General features: G+C 32.0%; 2 protein-coding genes across 2 annotated transcripts; both read left to right on the forward strand.

Moving 5' to 3' along the window:
- The first annotated feature begins 2,635 nt into the window (after positions 1-2,635).
- LOC148609101 (uncharacterized) lies at positions 2,636-4,137 on the forward strand. The gene is made up of 3 exons (XM_088541215.1): positions 2,636-2,870; positions 3,279-3,578; positions 4,012-4,137. Exons 1-2 carry the CDS (start codon positions 2,636-2,638, stop codon positions 3,575-3,577), a joined length of 534 nt encoding a protein of 177 aa, XP_088397341.1. The 3' UTR covers position 3,578; positions 4,012-4,137.
- Positions 4,138-12,197: 8,060 nt separating this feature from the next.
- On the forward strand, positions 12,198-15,330 carry LOC148609102 (C-type lectin domain-containing protein 162-like). Its single transcript, XM_088541430.1, has 3 exons — positions 12,198-12,618; positions 13,803-13,994; positions 14,957-15,330. Exons 1-3 carry the CDS (start codon positions 12,309-12,311, stop codon positions 15,181-15,183), a joined length of 729 nt encoding a protein of 242 aa, XP_088397556.1. The 5' UTR covers positions 12,198-12,308; the 3' UTR covers positions 15,184-15,330.
- Positions 15,331-15,798: the final 468 nt, after the last annotated feature.

Genomic DNA, 15,798 nt, shown 5'->3' on the forward strand with positions numbered 1-15,798 from the left:
TGTGGTCATTACGAAGTAAAAGTCCGTCTAAACTAATTTTATTATGAAATATTGTAAGGGGAAGACCATTTGATTCTGGGAAAGGAGCTGGCAGAATATTTATTTTCAAAGTTTAAGAATCAGAAAATTTATTTTCAATTGCTATATGTCTACTATATTTTATTTTTAGTATACTGTACAGTAGAACATGGATGCCAGAAAATTAGTATTTTTTTATTTCTTTAGGTATTGGATCATATTTATATGGTTGTCGTGTATTTACCATTTGGTAATAATGAATCCTCTTCATCTGGACAAACTGACAGTTTAAAACGGGCTTCTTGTGCGTATATAAATAATATACATTTTAGAAATATTGATATAGAGCAAATATAGAGGACGGAGTCCTCACAACAGTTATCATTTGACCATAGAAACACCGGAAATCTAACAGGAAGTTAACATGTACATGTAATACATCGGGTAATACTGAGTAAGGATTTTTTTATCAGTTTAGAAACGTTCAGTTAAATTCTGAAAAAAAATGAATTCTAGTTGATGTAAAACTGGTAAAGGTATAATTATCTTAAATAATATATACATGTATATATAAACAATTTTGTCCTCATACAGGTTGCAACTGCTTTTTATCAATAAAACAAAAAAATGATCGCATTTGTCACTTTGAGATACTTGTAACAAAGTGGGTCAGATCTATTATCGGTGAAAGTGACACACGGTGCGGTTTATTGTAATTATGACAATTTTATGTTGTAATAAATATGAAGTAAACATATGTTTGTCTATCAGTGAAGCTAGTTACGAAATATATGTACATAAAGTTTCTGTCATACATTAAAACTTCCACGTGTTTCATAATATATGGTTGTTATAAGGCTTAATACTGAATTACCACTAAAGTATTAGTGCAATGTACATACATTTTAAGGAGCATTTGATATTTATGATGGGCTAGGATCAAATTTTCTAACCTGTCTTTTTATTTTGAGATAATATAGGTCCTTCCCTTTTCTAATGGACTGTCCTGTCTCTTCATTCCTTAAAAATTTCAATCCTGCATTTTTATTTCAAATTTGAACATAGCCTCCCCCCAAATGAAATTCAAATGGTAGTCCCATTAGAAGATCTGAGGGGGGAGTGTGGGTGAAATACTTTTTTTTCAATATTACTTTCATTTGAGATTTAATTAGACCGCGTTCTTATAGCGGGCAGACATTTATAGAACATCATTAAACAAAGCATATTATCAACCAGTTAAATACAGTAGCTGTTATATGGAACAGTGAATGAAATCCTGCGAAACAATAATAGTACTTCTACGACCTTCATTGATAACTTAAGGTTTTACATATCTATCTAATTCCAAATTAGTTGAAATAAAAGGTAAGTAACACTGACGAAATGGTCAAACATTCATCAAACACATTGATCGACTGCAAAGATTTATTCAGATTGATTGATTCATTGTTGGGGTTTAACGCCCCAGCAGCAGTATTTCAGCTATATTCAGGCGATGAACATGAAAGGGATGATAAAATGAATATGACAGACTTCAGGAACATGCAAAGACATGTACGTGTACGTATATATATGCATACAAACATCTTATTTCAGAGGGATGTATTTCATTAAAGTGAATTTATTCTCTCGCAACATAGTACACTCTCTACGCAGGACATATAAACATTGTGTATAACTCCTGGAATATTACAGATGACTGTAATATACGAAATAAAAAAAATGAAACAAAATACAATCCTCGAGATACAATCAAAGAATAAAAAAGAAGCATCTAAATAAAAAATCTAAAATTATATATGCAGTGTTCCCATGGAAACAAAACTAAACCACGAGCAACATTAAATTCGGATAATGTTTTAAGGGATCAGAAGTTTTCAATATAAATGACAATTTACTGGTACTGTGGAATTATAGAAGTATGCTTATATGTAATACAATTGTATTTAATGTTAGTGAACGGAAAAAAGAACAATAAATTTGATTTGCTTTCTAATACAGCATTAATAAAAAAAACAACGTGCTGAATGAACTAACTTCTATTGTTCTATTGATACCAGAATACATCTTTATTAGTTGTTGGTTAGTCAAATGTTTTTTTCTTTTTACGTAGAAATATTAAACTGACACCTGAAAGTGTTTATAGCGACAAATACGATTCTTACTTGTCAATTAATGTTCATAAATTACACGCAAGGCCATGGGGTCACAGGAAATAGCCATGGTCCAGTTTGATTGGTTTACACTTTATGGTTCTTTGGACGTATCTTATTTTTTGTATAAAATAAAAAGAATTGTGATATCAACCGCCACATTGGAAAGAAACCAAAAAGTAAGTTGTTTGCAGTTTTATTGTAATGTATATTGCAGGTATTTTTTAAACTTGCTTCCCAAGTATTAGCATTATTCGTTTTTTTTTTATTTTTTCTTTGTATTGATGTCAGTTTACAATTTTTTGCATTGGTCACATATATATATATATATATATATATAGATATATATATATATATATATATATATATATATATATATATATATATATATATATATGTTGACTCTTGCATAAATGTTTCGATACTGATTCTCATTTTGATATACATCCATATATTTCAGCACAATGTTCAAGGAATTAGCTCTTCTTGCGTGCTTCGCAGTTGCTGCCCATGGCATGAAATATTACGGTGGAGGTGGAGGATGGGGAGGTAAAGGAGGATGGGGCGGTGGTGGCTTCGGAGGAGGTGGATTTGGCGGAGGTAAGGGATACGGCAAGGGTGGATTCGGTGGCGGTTTTGGCGGCGGATTCGGCGGCGGAAAAGGTGGATTCGGTGGACTCGGTGGTGGATACGGAAAAGGTAAGAGAAAAATATGAAAATAGTGCAATTTCTGTCTTGTTCATCTTGGACAGCATTTTTCGAATTCTGGAATTCGGAACTATTATCTTAGTCTTGTGTATTTTTTTAGAAGTAATATTTAGACATAACTTTATACAAAAACTACTGGAGACTTACATGTATCTTCGGGGTTATATTGAGCCAAGAAAACACGTGTCTGTTGTCTTATAAATTATGATATATTAAATCACGTCAGTTTCATAGTTTATCAAAACATGTTTTACATAATTGCAGCAGCTAAATTTAGAGAAAATTTGAAGCCATGGTCGAACATTAAGTTCAGTCGACTCGGAACGGGACTCCACATTAGAAATACAGTTAATTTTTTTTAACTTTTATTCTTTTTTAATACAAATATGTCTGTTATAGGATACGGAGGTTACGGATATGGCAAAGGTGGATTCGGTGGTGGATTTGGCGGTGGATTCGGTGGTGGAAAGGGTGGAAATGGTGGATACGGATTCGGTGGTGGAAAGGGTGGATATGGTGGATACGGATTCGGTGGAGGAAACGGTGGATTCGGAGGCGGATTCGGAGGAAAAGGATACGGAGGATACGGTGGTGGATTCGGCGGATTTGGTGGTGGAAAGGGTGGATACGGATTCGGTGGTGGAAACGGCGGATTCGGAGGTGGATTCGGTGGCAAAGGAGGTTACCTCGCCTATTAAAGTAAGAATTATTGCACTGTGTTTAAATTCAATGGAGCAACCATTTGATTTTTTATGGAGCTAGGATTAAATTTGAAAATGGCAGGATGGTAGCATATGTTAAAAAATTCCAGGATGACCAGGATGATAATTAAAAAATAGGCAGGATGCGTCTGTTGATAAATATCAGAATATGTTTTTTAAACACTTTAATGTTACAAGTATTTGTCATATTTGTATATATCATGAACAAAAAATCTAGGACAGGCTGGAATAAAAAAAGTCAATATTGCTGAAACTAATGGCGAAGAATGTGGAATATTACAGATTATCTTAACTGCATCTTCCTACAAATTTGGGGTTTGATTAATGCGACGTATAAGTTCGAATACTACCTTGATTATTTTCCTAAAACTTTCTTGTTTTAATCTTCATGCGTATTTTCTTTTTTCCAGATCCATAACGATACGAAGATCTCTTTCCTTGTTGAAATGAAAATCCTTGCTGTGTGTAATTTATCCAGGTTTTATTTTTAGTTGTTTGATGCAATTTAAAATAAAAATAAAAATGAGTAAACACCAGACTATGCTTATCAACTTAATTGCACATTATTGACATATTTACGTGTGTGTCGGTGGTTAGGTTTCTCCCCGTAACTCTCGTAATTTGTCGGTTGGAGGCTGAACTACATTATGTGATTATAAACGGATATTTTTGGGCTTAATTTGATCATTATTAATTATTGCACTGCGTAATGTCGAATTAAACATCGAAGGTTTTTGATTAATTGCTTCACCTTTGTCGTTTCACAAAAATGAACATCTTTTAGTTTCTACCAATGGGTAAACACTAAAATTTCTTTTATAACAAAAACTACAGGTTTTTCTGCAGTATTTGTAGACTGAAATACATGCAAAAAAAGGAACACTGTTTTCAATATGTGACTTGGGTAAGCAAATCACTATGACAAATGATCTTCCAAAATTGCAGCTACACCGAAGGCTTTATTTAAAGCAGGATTACAAGTTTGTTTCCCATAGTCATATTTTATACAAAACATTAGAGACGTTCCAAATTAAGTGTGGCCATTAATTGTCACAGTCAACTCACATGAATTGTTACAAGAAAGTCATAAAAGTGCACACTAAGTAGGTGCATTATGTTTCAACAACTGGGCATTATAAATATTGATAATTTCTTCGTAATCAAAATGTTATTTTATTTCAAAATTTGATTTGAATCGACGTTAATGACATCATAATAATAAGCCAAGTTATACAAAATAACCTGCTTTGCGCAAAGAGAATCAACCAATCAAAAAGCATGTCACAAATCAAATCATAAACTGCCCAATGTTGGTTATTTCCCATAACTTGGTTAAACGTTAGAATCGTCTGCAACTGAGTGCAATGTTTTGTTTTATCATTTTAAAAACGATAGCGTAAAATGGAAGAAATGCATGTGCATACATGGTGTCCTTAAATGCTACTTTTGCTCCCAACAGCTAATAAGAACCATGCATTAACGAATAGTAGATGCAGTGTTTAGGTTAATTAAAAATTTATGACATTACGTGCGAGTTCCTGAAGTTTTTCGAATATTTCATCACAACAACCATTGTTTAAAGCTCTGTAGCTTCGTCAAATATCATACGATTTATTAAAATGATGGTCTTAAACAAACAGCAATATGTTTGCAGAATCACGAATATTAGACTAGAGTAAAATGCTTTTTGTACATTTTTAAGTAAGATGCCTCACATCATAATCTTCTAACCTGTGCATTGAACTTCTGTTGAAGTCAGTACATATGACACATGTGCATTGGACGAAAATGTGAGTTCTGACTACAAATGTGTATAAGATATGTTAAATACTACGTAAAACATAAATAAATTTGATGGACGACCGCAAGTAGAAGGCAGAGATCGGAAATACTTTACACCAAACCGCGGATAAAAACAAAAAAAAACCTAGCAAACTCATAAATACATATGTATAGGATTTTTGCAATATTTTTCAATGTTAATGTTTTAGTGTAACACATTCATGACACACCAATGCAAGTTAACCTGTTGTTAGCTGTAGGGTAAAAACTAATTGATCAAGTCAGTACAGTTCTATGGTTCCATAGTTAACCTGTTGTCAGCCATCTAAGACAAAAATGATAGATCTAGTCGGAGCAGTTCCATAGTTAACCTGTTTTTGCCATGTAAGATAAAAATGATAGATCTAGTCACTGCAGTTCTATGGTTCCATAGTTAACCTGTTTTAGTCATGTAAGATAAAACATTGATCTAGTGTAATGCAGTTCTATGATTCCAAAGTTAAAATAAAACCACCAGCACACTATCAAGCGAGAAAAATGAACTCGAACAGATCGATAATATAAGACAAGTTCTAAAGTTTGATCGTGAATGGAGGACGTTAAAGATCGTGAACTTTATTGTTGCCACGAAATATAATTTCATTTTTTTGTTATTTTGATTACTTCCCCTTCTTCTTCTTACCATTAAAATCGGGATTTCCTCCTTTGAATTATTTTTATTATCAATAGCATGATTTCCTTCTCAGAAACGGATAAATAGAATGGAACCGAATTTGAAACAAAAATCCAACATTGCCACCGTTTGAAGACAAAAATAATAAGAGAAGCAGAAAATAGTAGACGCTATACATTTGGTTTAAAAATAGCTCATCAGCAAGGGCTTCTGATCGGACGTATCAAATTTAAAAAGAAAATGTAATTGCCAAGATGGTCATCGGTCGAAAAATCAACAACAACATTTTTAGACCATGGAGCCATGGGAACTGATTTTCGGAGCCCCTGGCAGTTTTCGGAAAATCTTTGTTGGTGCCTAACACAATTAGTACTAGTTTGGGATGAACACGCAGTGAAAGATGTCAGTATGTCAGGATGACACTTAGCTGCGGCAATGAAACTTTTGTAAGAATTTTACAGTTAATCAATTGTTACAGATAGATCGACGTCTGTTTTTGATGATGAGAAAATGTTTTGAAATTTGTTCAAGATCATATTCACGATCTACAATTTTCACCGCCTCCTTATTCATGATCATAAAAGTTTATTTTGTCTAATTAATGAATATTAGTTTGATAAATGGACATTTAGAACTATTAATCTGTAATGACAGGGTCAAGAGTCAATATGTAAGTTTAAACCATATTTTATTCAACACAAAGTGAAAAGGATTAGGCAGCAGGCAAAGCCTATGTAAGCCCACTCTCGGCAGCAAAGATACACAATACATATATAGAGCATAATAAATTACTTGTGCAACAGATACATATAAAATGGGATAAGTCAAATGAACTTGAGTACCAAAATCAATATAGTAATAATTTTAGAAGAATTTCGTCAATGAAACCACAACAGTGGCTGAAATTAACCTAGGCATCAAGTAAAATGGATAGCATATTTTACAGTAGCACTCACAAGCATCCGCGATCAAGTTTTTAGGCACAGACCATAGTCTATGAGAAAGAGTAAAACGTGAAATGGAAACGATTAAAAATAAGCATAAAATACATAGTTTATCAAAACCAGCATGCAAGAGAAATTTCGCATTTTTCATTTCATAAAGAAGTCCCGATAAATTCGCACTATTTGATTACTTGTTTCATTGGACGTTTGATCACGTGGTGAACATGCCAGCCATCTTATGGGTATTAATTTCTTAGGTGACATTAGAAGAAAAATTGCTGAAGATGAAAGGGGCGCCTTTCGGAGACAGTTTTACTAACTTTAAAAGGTGGGTAACTTCACAAAAGCATTCCCTTATGTATACATAATTTTTTTTCCATGTATCATGTATGATAAAACAGGTTTTCTTTTATAATACACCATTTAAATACTGATATAATCCGTTATTTTATAGGTTTTGAACAAAATGTGCTATTCCTTTTTTAATACCTTTTGAAGAGAACATCAACTTAAAATCATATATTCAATAATTCGAAGTAAACATATCATTTCAGTCATTTCATATTTTGAATCGAGTTAATTTGTAAAATATTGTAATTGATGGAAACTTAAAAATTATTAATGTAGAATAATTGTAAAGTCTTCTTCGTGATGAGGTATGATGAACATAAAAAACTATAATTAGCTCTTTGTATTCCTATTATTATTTGTTATCTTAATATACATAATCACATAATAACTAACAAACAACACCTGTTCAAAATGTGTAACATTTTTGTCTAAATTTAAATAGTATAGATAGTACAGATTTAATTCACCAAAAGTCTCCGGTTTGTTTATTTCACAGCATTACATTTTATTAGAATGGAACTTGTTAATTCACCGAATTAGCCATAGAACAAATATATTGAGTCCAAAAGTATTAAAGGACACAAATTGTTTGGATACCCTTTGGGGTCTCTCAGAACTGCTACGTATCGGAATTATGTTATTAACTGTATTTAATATAGGTGACAGATCCCGGCCTTTAGGTAATCGGATAGACCTCAGAGTATGTACTACTACTGGTTGGACTGTAGTATTGATGACCTGGTCTGATTATATGGTAATATAATTCACATTAATGGTAATTAGACAGTAAAAATGACAAATTTACGTGCTTTGACATGATTCAACAGTGGTATATCTACACAACCCTACAATGCACGTATATGAATTGAGAAAACCCTAATTTTAGACATACATGTAAAAATATTTGGTTCAATCGTATGATAAGCAGAAGCAAATGCTATGTAGTGAAACAGAAAAAAAAAACATGGGATATTGATTTAACGTGCATATTTATAAATTTGTATCATCCAATTTATACGTTTGAAAAGTTGAAAAAAGTTATCAATAATTTTTCTTCCATTTATCATGTCTAGGTGTCATGACTACTTGGTTTATAAACTATTTTAAAAAAGCCTTGTGTCTCACAGATATAATCTTCAACAAGACATCTGAGAGCAATGGCTCACTATTGACACCCGCGCTTAAATCTACAGGGGGAATGTTTTAAGATTCCAAGCTGTTGTGATGAATAGTTGCTAAGAAAACCGTGACGTCCGCAAATAAAATTTTTCCTATTTCAATATAAAACAGTCCATTTTTTTACAATTTGAAAAGTGAACAGAGCAAATTATAAAGGCCTACTTTGACTCAGTACTTCAGTAGTTTGACTTAAATTTCACCTTTGAACAATATGTATTATCAAAGAAATTGAGTTGAAGAATCGGTAAAATAAAAATAAAAAGAAATAGAGACATCTCTTTGATTTCATGATTTATAAAAGAAACTTTCTTTTAATTCGAGCACTCAAAGCTTGACTAATGCAGAAAAAAAAAATTAAGTACAGTATTTTTAAAATAATGCATACCTTAACATAACAAAATGAAGTAAAACGTTTCTGTGCAAATAACATAAGAAAGTCAATATGTTATGTGCTGATAACAAAAATAATTCGTTTGTATTTCTAAAAATATGTATTTTGTTTTCATTGTTTTCAAGTTGGAACCTGCAGTATCGCAACTTTTAATGAATATGTGAAAACTCTGCGGTTTTAGACGTTGGCTATTACTGAGAAATGTAGTGCATATAACTTCATTTTGACAGACGTTCTTTTTTCTTTTATACAATATATGTGAAATATGACTAATTTTCCGTGTGACCCGTGGCATAGTTGCTTTTCAGGATCCTTAACATCCTCCATTCACAATCAAGCGGTTATACTTGACTTGTATATTATCGATCTGTTCATTTCTCTTCCTTGGCAGTATGACGGGGTAAACTATACCGCTACTGTCAGCTAAGGTAAAACTTACATGTATATACCCCTGTCACACTGTGATATGATAGAAATCGGTAATACATTTCAAGTATTTCAGGTTGCTCGTAAATAGAGAATGTTAAGGTTTGCTTAAGTCAATATCTAGAACATTTCTTACTGAAATAATTTCATTCATAGTTTTATTAGTTCATTTAATGAATGAAACTTTGCTTCATGCATCTTTATATGTATTTAACAGACAAGCACAAGTAAAATTTGGGAAAAATGCTTAATGACTTCTATATTACGTAAACACAAATTAAAGAGTAAACAACATATCTTAGAATAAATTTAAAGCTGTCAAAAACAAAATATAAAGTATGAAATTCCTTAATGTGTTGTGCAGTGCAAGCTGGCATTAATTTTCTTGGAAAAACAAAACCGAATGAATTGAGATACTGTATGCCATGATCCAGCTGAATACTAGCATCAATAAACATGAAATACTAAAATTTTCATTCAAATCTGGCATTTTGTTACAAATAATTGGTAGCTTGCACAAAAATGTTGTTACATTTTCGACAATTTCCGCATAGCTGCAACATAAGCAAACAAATATAGAATGACTGTCAAAATGTTACGATTTGAAAAAGATATTTTTCTTAATTTATTTTCAAAAACTTTGCATGAAAAATTTTCATGTTGTTGCAAAAACTTATATTATTTGGTGCGTACTTTTTTGTGACTTTCAGTGGAAATGTACAAACGCACCCACCAACATAAATAATCAAACGATCAGAAAACTGGAGATGTTTACTATAGATAGGTATATTTCATTTCAGATATTAATTTTAAATGAAAAAAAAAAACATACAATTTTACAAAACTTTTGATATCGTGCAAACAAGACACTTAGTTAAAAAATATTGGAATAATTTATTTCGCGGTTTATAAAACACTTATTTATGGTTTTGTAATATTATTTGTTTAATAAGTATAACAACAACCATCTCAGTTTGTCCATTCAATGTATCAGAAAGTATTCTATGTCGCAAAAATGATTACATGCCCACCTAAACAGCAACATAAACCTTGTGCGAAATGTGACAATTGGTACCAGGACACAATATATCACAGTGTTATTGAATGTTCGTACACTGAACCATTACGGGATGCGTTCTGGAACAAAGTAATTGACAATGACGTTAATCTGTTTGTTTATCTGGACAACCTTGAAAGTGAAATACTATCAAACAATGATGGGTAAAGTTCTCCCTGATGACAAATTTAGTGACTTCACAAAAGAGGAATTTTTGAGTTTGTCCTTTCATCTTCTGAGACTCGTGAACATTTCATATCTTTCCGAATGAACAATTTTAAAATGCCAGTTAGAATAAATTTATAATAAACTGTACTGTATTGTACATGAATTTTGTGATTAGAACGAATTTTTGTCTTTTTCTTTATCTTTAAACTTATTAATTCATTAAATTATTCAGACAACTTGTCTTTATAAACTTTCAAGTCTTAAATTTTCAAAACCAATAGAGGTCTCTATGAACATGAGTTATGAACTATATAATTAAACTTTTATTGATTTCCTTTAAATGTTTTGAATTTTTTGTAAGTCTTCATTTAAATACTATTATTATATCTTGCTTGGTCTCACATAATATATGATGGTCCATATGATGACTCTGTGCAGGTGTGTGCGTATACATGCGTGTTTGAGGTTGTGTGTATTCGTGTTAAGCGCCTGTGTATGCATGAGTAACTGTGATTATGTGTGTACATTCGCGTGCGTGTTTATGTAGAATGTTTGGAAGTGTCATGGTTATGTATGTGCATACTTGTATGTGTGTGTGTACAAATGTGCGTGCTTAACCTGACCGAGTGTATATATATACTTGTCATTTTTAGCATTACGAGTTTTCATGAACTCTCACTTGTCTGTATTTCAATCTTAAAAGGTCTCCATGAACAGTATTACAGTATTTTCCCACGAACATTACATATATGTACTCTCACGGCTATTCCCTCCATAACCTTACAGTCGTCATGGACATTTGCATGAATGGTGCATGTACATAAATAATTATGCGAGTTGAAACTTGTCACTGACTCTATTCAAAATGAATTTTTGTGTGTGTGTATGATCATAATGTTTTGAATATATATTTGTTGTATACTTACACAATGTTTATTGAATGTAAATCTCTGTAAAGAGGAAATAAAGATTATGATTATAATAGAGCAACCTAAAACAAAGACAATGTACATGTAACCGTATATTATAGAAATCATTCTAGAGGAGAAAACGATTGGTTAAGAAGCGTTCCATCTGTGAGGTAAAACAAATATTTAACAAACAATTCTCATCAAGCGAACACAATTTTTACCTTTTTAGCCAAATACTGGAATCTAAATCGGTGACGTCATTAAATGTTATACATGTACATAATGAAATGATTCAGCACAATTAACAGATAGATTATGTGTTAACCTACGCACATAAATTATGTCATTACTCGATTGGTGGTAACATTGCGCGTATTTGAAAACAAAAATATGAGCGAATGACAGTTTTAATTCCTGGTATATAAGTGGGAAAAGGGGGAGGGGTAGGACCACCCTTTAAAAAAAATAGATTGTTTTATTCACTTCTGCGGATGCATCTGACAAAAAAAAAACAAACAAAAAAACAAAAAACAAAAAACAAAAAACATTCGCAGTAATAAGCAACAACAAAAAATAATAAAAAAAGTATTACGCGATTTGATTAAAAACGCACACCGGTTTACAGTATGGGTATTTAAAAGAAAAAGTGTAAAAAGACTAACATGACATAACGTTATAACCCTATCATACATTAAAGCTGTACATGTACTAAAGACAGTTATTAATACGGATATCAGTACTTACTTTAATTGTTGACAAATATCCTGCTTTACTGGTGATATTGTTTACGGTTTAAACTACAGTCAAGTAAATTATCATGTTAAAATGGGCGATTCCCTATATGAGAATAGTAAGAATAATTTACAGTTTACAAACAATCGAAAGAATATAGTGTCTGCGATATCACACGATCATAAAAAATATGAAACGTTACAGTATGATGCTGGACAAAATCAGACATACGACGCGCTCCATGGAAATGTGAATTATTTCACATTAGAGAGACCGAAGAAAAAACGTAGATGTAAAAAACGATATTTATTATTCATAATATTGGTGTTACTTCTAGCTGGTGCCATAGCAGCAACAAGTATAGTTTTTGTGAGGTTTAATAACCAGCTGTCGACGGAGCAAGGTAAGTTATCTACCGTAATAATAGACTGTGTTTTATACTACAATTAAAACAAATTTTAAATTGCTTCGTTCCAATACATTTCAATTATTTTTTCTCTACTTCAAAGAATTAATATTGAACGTTAAGAATCATCATATATATCTTAGTATGTGGACATAAAAAGTGAACTACTGACACATACTGAAGTGGTAACTCTACTGTGTTTCGTGGACCCACTGTGACTCCACTCAAATAATATCCAGTGTAGAGAATATGAAAATAATTTTTCGAAAAGCAATTTCGTCGCAATATGAAATAATTTTAAAAAATCACACATTTAAAGAAGTTTATGCTTGTTTTTAAGGCGTGCAAAAAATAGTATATTAAAAATAATCACTTGGAACCTGTATACAGGTATGTTTTTGTATATACATATACTGAGTAAACTGATATAACTATTATTTGTAAATGATACAATTATGGTAATTGAAAAATCCAATTACAAGGGAGATATTTTTTAAAGAAAATTCCAACTTCTTATTTGTTTTCTGCATATATTATTACTTCACTACTAAGTAAACTGTGTAATATAAACTGATGTATTTATGAATCTTAGAAGATGCATTGCGTCTGGAAATACAGACTACAAATTAATTTATTGAATTAGTTCAATCAAATGTTGCGATAAAAAGGGGGCTAAAATTAAGTTTTAATATTTCTCGTACTGATTTCAGACTAAAAAGTAAGTAATTGGGAACAAACATTGCATATTAGAATATGTAAATCTGCATATTTGTTCAGACCGTGGTGTAGTACAGTCCTGCCTCTTTAGAATGATTATAATATTCTTGTTTTAAGTAATGACAAGTTGAATCTAGTTTCATTTTGATTGGAAGATCAATGCTTCGACATAGACCTACCAAATCTTTATCAATTATAGAATAAATACCAATACTAAACTGAGGAATATCAAGACATCACATGGATCTGCATTAGCTTAGAGGATCTCTGCTAAACGGGTGTTTTGTCACGTACATTATGGGATTTTATTTTTTCTGAAAAGATCAATAAACAGCTATGAATGTGAGTACATTGTTAAAAATGAGATAATTGCTGAAATGATCAGCATTAAAAAGTGGTAAATGTTTTATATAAATACATAGAAACGTAGTAAATGGATAATCATTTGAGCGTATTGTTTTCAGATTGTGGAACATTACAAGACAGATGTCTAGTAGACAGCGGCTATATATATTACCCCGACGTTTGCCTCTGTATAAAGTACATCAATACAGTGCTGTCACACGGGAATGCTACGAATACTTGTAGAGTGGATGGTGGGGAGTTAGTTAGAATAGACTCACCCATAGTGCAGCAAAGGCTTGAAGCCAAATTAGGTAAGAAAATAATTATATCTTCTTGTGTTTTTTTTTCCCTTAGAATTTTTCTAAAGACAATCTATATTTCCTTCCATTTTTTGCGTTAATCATGTAAGTTTTTTAGAATGAGTTTGCTAGTCTTCAAAAAAATTATGAAGTTATATTATAAAGATACTACAGACACTGTGAAGTCAGCCTCATATCTTGACTTACACATAGAAATCGATGATAAAGGAAAACTATTGACCAAACTTTACGACAAACGTGATGACTTTTCATTCAGAATTGTCAACTTTCCTTTCATCTGTGGCAACATCCCTTCGGCTCCTGCGTATGGAGTGTTCATATCACAACTCATACGCTATGCCAGAGCTTGCCGAAACTACGCAGACTTTTCGTATCGCACTAGAACTCTAACAAATAGGCTTCTGGAACAGGGTTATGTTGCTACAAGAGGGAAGTCATCACTACAAAAGTTTTATGGTCGACATCATGAACTCATGGATCGTTATGGTGTATCCATCAGCACCATGAAAACTGATTTATTCAACAGGTCATAGTTTTCCTCACCTCCTTTGTCTACTCCGGACTTGATTTTTTATGAGCAACTCGGCGGGTGTTTCCAGAAAAGCAGAGGACGCTTACCCTACCGGTGCACCTGGTCCATGCTCCCAGTTTTTAGTGGAGTCCGAGTTGCTCATTTACTTTTGTTACTTTGTATGTATGATTTTAGTTACTTTATGTTCTTTGTTGTGTATGTCTGTTTTCCATGTCTGGTCTTTGCCCCTGGATTACATTCTTTTGATTACCGCTATAACCTTGGTTCCCTTGATTACTCTTTAATATCTGCCTTGAGAAGATATGTAAAGGCTTGCCATGTCGTTAAACAAAGACCATTTATCAGATTACAACATGCTTGGTATCTGAAGATGCAGTGGGGAATAATGAGATATTGACAATATTTTTTTTTATATTTGCAGAAACAATAACATTTGGTGAGGTTTGGATTCAAGGAGAGCTAGACAGTTCAGGAGTATGGAGATTTGTAGATCAGTCTGAAATGATGTTTTTTAACTGGAATATAGCTAGAGGCCAACCTACAGGACGACCCGCTGAAATTTATGTTATTATCAGAAAATCACAAAATTATCTCTGGCATGATGTTCCTCAATCCATACGTTTTAGAGCAGTATGCCAAATTGTTTGATTTATGAATTGAGACAAGTTTTACTCAGGACTTTTTTTTTTAATTTTGTTACTTACTACATTATACTATCATTTTCTTAATAAGAAAGCAGTGAATTATACGATGTCCCATGTTCAATAAATTTCGAGTATTCACTTGTAAAAAAAATTTTTTTATTTTTACCTCCTAACGGCCAACACTCGAATCCTAATTTAGAGTTAACGATATTATACACTACTAAATGTACCAAATATGACTTTAACGTGTGTTTTACATAAATTAATCACATGGAACACATCGTGTGATTTTTTAAACAAATGATAATCAATCATTTGATAGCGTACGTTCCTAAAGATAAGGTATTATCTTTCCGCCGATCACAAATTTAAAATTTATTTTAGGAATAACTAAAGTGAATTTTGAAACATATGATAATCATATATAGCACATTTGATAGCGTACGTTCCTAAAGAGAAGGTAACGAGTTATTATTAGAGCGCCCCAATTGATGTTATTAAAAAAAGTAACAACACTTAAATGATAGTTCAATCATTCCATGTAAACCAACAAGTAAACCACCAAATAGCCTGATATGAAGTGACAGTGGTAAATAACGTAAAAAAAGTTAAATCCGAC

The sequence above is a fragment of the Perna viridis genome, chromosome 8 (assembly GCF_037379345.1).
Source record: "Perna viridis isolate PV_CMFRI_1.1 ecotype Kerala chromosome 8, ASM3737934v1, whole genome shotgun sequence".
NCBI lineage: Eukaryota > Metazoa > Mollusca > Bivalvia > Mytilida > Mytilidae > Perna > Perna viridis.